The sequence below is a fragment of the Bidens hawaiensis genome, unplaced genomic scaffold (genome assembly GCF_021521415.1).
Source record: "Bidens hawaiensis isolate Kalapana, Puna unplaced genomic scaffold, B.hawaiensis_p1.1 tig00039967_1, whole genome shotgun sequence".
In the NCBI taxonomy this organism is placed as follows: domain Eukaryota; kingdom Viridiplantae; phylum Streptophyta; class Magnoliopsida; order Asterales; family Asteraceae; genus Bidens; species Bidens hawaiensis.
The window spans coordinates 77,384-83,936 of record NW_027497030.1 but is presented as its reverse complement, the minus strand read 5'-3'; the positions used below and the strand labels follow the sequence as shown (position 1 = coordinate 83,936).

Below are 6,553 nucleotides of genomic sequence, written 5' to 3'. Positions count from 1 at the left end.
TAGTAGCATACTTTTTGTTAATACTATTATATTTCCAAAAGTTAGAACTTTAATGTTGGTGCGTTATTTTTAGATTTTTTAATTGACCAACAAAATAAAATGTCTAGGTATTTTATAAGAGGATTTCATTTTTCATATTTGTTTTGTGTTTGGGTGCAAGCCAAATTTCCGGACTCATTGAGTTATACAAAAAATAAAAACATTGAAAGCCCACACTTAATTAAATGTCTTTTAACTTTTTTTGAAAAAGTTATTATACGAGAATATGAATTACTTTCAAGTTACTAGCATACTTTTTGTTAATATTGTTATAATTTCAAAAGTGAGAACTTTAATGTTGGTGCATTACTTTTAGATTTTTTTTTTAATGACCAACAAAATAAAATGTCTATGTATTTTATAAGAGGATTTCATTTTTCATATTTGTTTTGTGTTTGGGTGCATGCCAAATTTCCGGACTCATTGAGTTATACAAAAAATAAAAACATTGAAAGACCACACTTAATTAAACTTCTTTTAAATTTCTAGAAAAAGTTATTTACTTTCAAGTTGCTAGCATATGTTGTATTAATATTATTACTAGTAGGGTACCCGCGCGATGCGGCGGCGGCAATTTGCAATGCGGTAGTCATTTGTGTTGGTTCAAAAGTCAACTCATGATATATCGTATAATAGTATTTTAGTTAGTTAGTTTTGTTATTCATATAATATTTTACAAAACTTTATTATATAATTGATTTTACTGTTATTACAGATCTAGTTAGTAGCATCAATACGGTATATATCTTTTTCACAAGCGTTAAACATATGAAATAAATAACAAAATTAACATTAAAATTATTGTCTACATCAGTAAGCTATTATGACAAGAAATAAACAAAAACAAGAATAATAAATTTTAGTCACACTTCTCGCATATCCTAATTATTTCATCTTGATTTTCCAGCCACCATTTATCATTGGCGAACATGTTATCAGAAGATTCACAAGGAGGTTGTTCAAGTTTCGTTGATACATTTGGTGCAGGCTCAGTTTCTTTTATGTTGGCCTCTTGCATTGCTACATCTTCTATAGCAGGTTTTGATACTGAAAAACTAATGTTTAGTCTCTTGTATATGTTTTATCAAGGTAAAAATGTTATATGTATTTAATATACATACCTGACAAAGCTTCAAACTGTTGTTGTGTTTCGTCCATTACAGCTTCCTAATATATGTAATACAAATATGATTAACTTAGTATGATGGAAAAACATTAAGAAAAAAACAGGTAAAATCAAACACCGTGACAATTTATTCATGATTATAATGATGTTTTCACTCAAAACTTACATCAAATTAATTGTTTAACTTTCATATATCCACTACGTAGTTGATAATTACCTTAATATCGAGACAAGAAAACGTAGCCGGGAAGGTCTCCAGGTTTGTAAACTATGAGATGTTGGTGAATTGTGTTAATGAAGGGTAAGTGGAAATGAGCTATATAAAACCATTAGCATTTGAATAGGGACATATGCGTGGGTTTTAGCTTAATTTTCTCCAACAAATTATTATGCATTTTGATAAAGTCATATATTGTGTTTGATAACAACTTTTTATTTGTTTTTTTAGGAATTAACATTTTACAAATTTACAAATGTAAAAATTATAAGTTTATTAAATTACTTGGTTATAATGGAAAGTTATATGTAAAAAAATCTAATTATATAAGCACGTAAGTTTCTTTTCGAACTTTGAAAAAAAAGTAAAACATTTTCACATTTAGTATATACTACTTAGAAGGATTCGGATGTACATGGTTTCTTTGAATTTTTAAATAACAAATTGGCATGCATACAATCATTTGATTATTAAGGGATAAGAAAAATAAAAACAAAAATGATTCAAATAAATTAAAAATATAAAAACCGAAGGCACAAAACGTATATATAGGAATATGCTTAAATTTTGATAGGAGCGCGCAGATCATAGATCACGTAGAACTTCCCGATATACAACATTTGAGGTGTATACTCCGTCTCGTTCGAAATCTTTGGCGGGATGTACTAACACTTTTGTATTTTCCCGTGATATCCCTCTAGACAATGTCCATGTGAAAATACAGGATCTGGTAGATAAACACCAACGTGAGGAATGTTTGACCTTGAGCTTTAATAAAGGTCATGGAAAAGCAAAGTCGAACGGGAAATTGTTTTCTTTTTAGGTCGAACGGGAACATATCATCTTTAGAAAGACTCAGTGGGATTCTTATCAAAAATACTCTTTCCCCACTATGTTGCCCAGCAGCTATTTCAGCGTCAATAGAGTTACGGTGAAAACCTTTGCGTGTCAATCTTGTACCATTACATAGACCACGTGATGGATCAATATTCCGTATCAATATCATCGGACATCCAATTTTCAATCGAAGTTTATGAGGAGGCAAACCACTAACATTTAGTGACTTTAGGAACTCAGTCGGATAAAAGTTGTTTTTATCGTCCTCAACTTCGTCAAAACTGTAATAAACCATTTCCTCGCCTTGAAAATTGTCGATCATTTGATCGTTAATCTCGTCAACACTCTCATTTCTTGTCGATAATATTGCTCTTGATGCTATATAATCCAAAGTACATACACTGTTTTCGATTGATGGAAAGATTGCGTTGAATAACTCCTTTGTAGAATTTTCTTTGCTAGTGAAAGGAATTGTCATGTCATCGGGAATGCGGATAAAGTTTTCATTGATTGATTCTTCAGTTCCATCACCGACTCTTAAAAGAAATTCATAAAACCACGAATCATTTAATGCTCTCATATTTATGGTCAACCGCATCTCTTTAGTGACACGCCATAGAGGTGACATTCGAAAACTTGAGTCTACAGTCTCTGCTCGAGTGCCACGTTTAATAACTGGCAACACCTATCTAAATCACCTCCCATAACCATTATCTTTCCACCAAATGGAAGTCTAACACCAATGATGTCTTGCAATGTGCGATCGACTGCCTCTATCGCCTGTCATTTTGCCATCGAGGCTTCATCCCTTATTATTAGTTTGGCTGACCTAATTAGTTCGGTGGTCCCACTTTGATGTTTGATCATGCACATAGAATTATTATTGAGATTAATAAGAATCTTGAACCAGGAGTGAGCTGTTCTCCCTCCTGGCATATTATTAGCTGCGGCACCTGATGAAGCTGTTGCAATAGCAATAAGACCACGTGAACGAACTTGAGCAAGCAACTCTTTGTACACAAATGTTTTACCCATTCCACCTGGACCATCTATAAAGAACAAACCCGGACGATCATTGTCCACATGCATCATGATCTCATCATACACAATTCTTTGGTCGCAATTAAGTGAATCTCTAGCAGATAAGTGTTCAGGTTCCACAACTATCCGGTATTCCTCTTGTACCTCACGATGCAACGCATATTGCAAGTTAACATCATGTGTAATTTTTGGGAGATCAAATTCTTTTATATTTTTAGCCATAGATTGTAGATATCCCATTATCTCAGTAACAACCATATCTTGAACTCGATGGATATTTTGGCAATGAAACCTATAATCATCAGACATTGAGTCAAAGTGATCATTCCATAACTTGCGAACATCTCCAGGTTTACAAAAAACCAATATTGTTGCGAATAACCCTCTAAGAGCCTTTGGAAGCTGAAATAGAGAGGCTTCTGTAAGACATCGCGATAAACTATCATCGTTCTCTATTAAGCCTATCTCAAGGGCCTCTCTTCGAAATGTCGGGTACGTTACACCATTAAGTGTGTGAAGATCTTCAAAAGAAGTAGGACCTTTGATATTTGACAAAAGTAGGCGTAAGTAGTACCTTTCTCTTTCAGCTGTATTAGACGAAACAATACGACCTCTTTGTGGCCTTTGTTTACGAAGATTCCAACGACGTGAGACTCCATTCCAGGTGAAGTGTTTTGGAAAATATTTATACAAATACTGCCTTGCTGTTTCATCCACTCTGTTTGTCTCAAAAAATGCAGTCAACATGGTTTTCTTATCTCTTTCCCTATCAACAATTTCAGACATATTATCATCATCTCTAAACCTGACCATGTGCTGATTAGGGAGATGAAGTTGCAACGTAAATATAGTAGGACAGATTTGAGAAATGGGGAAAGAAAAAATACGCCACATAGTCTCCGGGGGTGATACATAGCGTGCATCTTGAAATCTCTTTATCTCATTAATAATAACCCCTTGCTCGTCCAGATCTATTTGAATGACCTGTTTGTCATGTCCTTTGTAAACATATTTGAATACATACTTCACGGATTTTATACTTGAGCAAACCTCGACATTCATGTGGCAGTTGAACATCATCAAAAGCACTGGGTTATATGGGACAACCCACCCATTATCAAGATCATTTCCTTGTACGTCCACCCTTATTTCGCTGTCTCTTCTTCGATATAATGGATATGAATCTTCTCCTTGTGTTGTTAGATCATTAAATTGTCTAGGATAATGAAAACGACATGATTGATCAGGATCTCCCTGCATACACGGGCTTTTGGGTCGTAAGTTTCCGCAAGGACCATGCATCATGTGCTTGACAACAAGCTCGTGCAATTTAGGGTGCCTTCGCTTATCGGGAATTTCAGCACACACAACCTTATCATAATGGTCTGGATTTTTTATTTTGTATTGCGGGTACATGATAAGGATATGCGCATGGGGCAAACCACGCTTTTGAAACTCGATAACATAAACGTTTGCCTTAACTTCTCCAAGAAGATGTTTCTTTAAAAGTTGTTCTTTAAGATCCTCTAGTTTAGCACGAAATACTCTTGAAACAAGCTCTGGACGATCTTGTGCGGTTTGACCACGTTTTAAATTATCACATATCTCAGACCAGTGAGGATTACAAGTCATCGTAATGAATAGATCAGGCTTGCCGTCATCTTGAACTGAAGTAATAGAATCTAGAAACCGGCGTCGCATGTCACGAGGCCCTCCAATGAAACTTGCAGGCAAAACTATTCGTTGTCCGATTCTGTTTGGATGAACCTCACCAGCATGTACGCAATCCACGATACCTTGGTACAAATCTGCTCTTATCTTATCCTGGTTTCTTTGAAAAAAATGTAAACGTGACGTCTCAAGTTTTATATAGACGTCCACACCAAATTGTTGTAGCAATCTACCACCAAACAGAAGCGCATTCTCAGCGGACCGAATTTGGAACTTGTAACAGTAATACTCTCGCATAGCTACGGTTTTTCTACAGCCTTCTATGTTAGCATATGAATAGATTAAAAAAGGTAATAATTATTACATTACGCTTAGGGGTACTTTTTATAATCTTCACTAAGAAAATGTAGTTAGATTATTGGTACCTTCTGTTGGTTCGTCGATGATGTCGGAAACATTGTGGACTTCACTGATTGATACTCCTTGACGTGGTATGTTAGGATGCCAACCAGACTCCCCATTGGGGAAAAATAGAGGATAACACAATGGATCATAACAACCAAAGTACGGCTGAATATTTTGACTATATTCAGACCTGCCGTACACAACAATGCTTCTTTTGTATGAAGTGATATTGTCATTCCCTTCAACCCAAATACCGGCAACCTATATAATGTTGTATTGTAAATAAGTAAAAAAAGTAACTATAAGTTTCTTTTAAATAACTGAAATAATATAATGCTATTTAAACCTCGAATGTGGTTGGTCGGTTGTACACCCTTTGGTCAAGTTCCAATGAAGCATTTAAAGTAACTTTATAGTCGTCAAGAGGTCCAAGTTCAGGAAGACTTCGAAATGTCTTGACATAAGGGTTTGCTGAAAGAACACGTGTCAAGATCTTCGTAATATCTCGATCAAGATTTTGCCATTGGAGTCTAAGATCTAGTTCGGTATCAGGATCATAAAAATACAATTGTAAGTACCGAGGTGTTCCATCTCTCGAAACCAACCGGTCGATGCTGTGATATATTCCTTTATGTGCACGAAAAGTATATACACCGTCTGTCATATTAGCCAATGTACCATCCAACGTCACGCCCATTGAGGCAAATGAATAGTTGGTGTTATAAGCACGTATGTTTTTCCGAAAAACTTCTCTAGTTTCATCTTGCGAGGTGAAAAGTCGGTACAATTCAACGGGAATTTCACAATCTGCTAATTTTGTTTTCCCACCCATACAACAAAAGGTAGGGAATTCAAATTTAAATCGTTTCGCTCCACAATGAGGACATGGAATCTGTGCTTTTAAAATAAGATGGTCTCTTGGAACACCATTATAAACAAAATTGTATGGGTCATCTTCTATGTTCTCATCTCGGATCGATGGTTGATCATCGGCAGGAGTTTGTGTATTTTGAGTATCACTTGAATTACGAATTCGATTCTCTTTGCATCTAGCATAATATCGTCTATTTTGCTTTTTCCGTTTTTCAGCAGAACTACATGACACATTCTATTTTGTTATCTGTGTCATTTGACTACTATTAGTTTGTAAAGGTTGTAACGGTTTCCTCCCCACCGATCTATTAGCCATCGAAGATAATAACGAATAACTTTTAGAG

General features: G+C 35.1%; 2 protein-coding genes across 2 annotated transcripts; both read right to left on the bottom strand.

The window, feature by feature from the left end:
• Positions 1-898: 898 nt before the first annotated feature.
• On the bottom strand, positions 899-2,817 carry LOC143591652 (uncharacterized). Its single transcript, XM_077071803.1, has 3 exons — positions 2,263-2,817; positions 1,161-1,206; positions 899-1,086 (listed from the first exon to the last, which is right to left on the bottom strand). Exons 1-3 carry the CDS (start codon positions 2,815-2,817, stop codon positions 899-901), a joined length of 789 nt encoding a protein of 262 aa, XP_076927918.1.
• A 185-nt stretch (positions 2,818-3,002) lies between these two features.
• On the bottom strand, positions 3,003-6,033 carry LOC143591651 (uncharacterized). Its single transcript, XM_077071801.1, has 3 exons — positions 5,683-6,033; positions 5,357-5,597; positions 3,003-5,248 (listed from the first exon to the last, which is right to left on the bottom strand). The coding sequence occupies exons 1-3, from the start codon at positions 6,031-6,033 to the stop codon at positions 3,003-3,005; spliced, it is 2,838 nt and encodes a 945-aa protein (XP_076927916.1).
• Between the last annotated feature and the right edge of the window lie 520 nt (positions 6,034-6,553).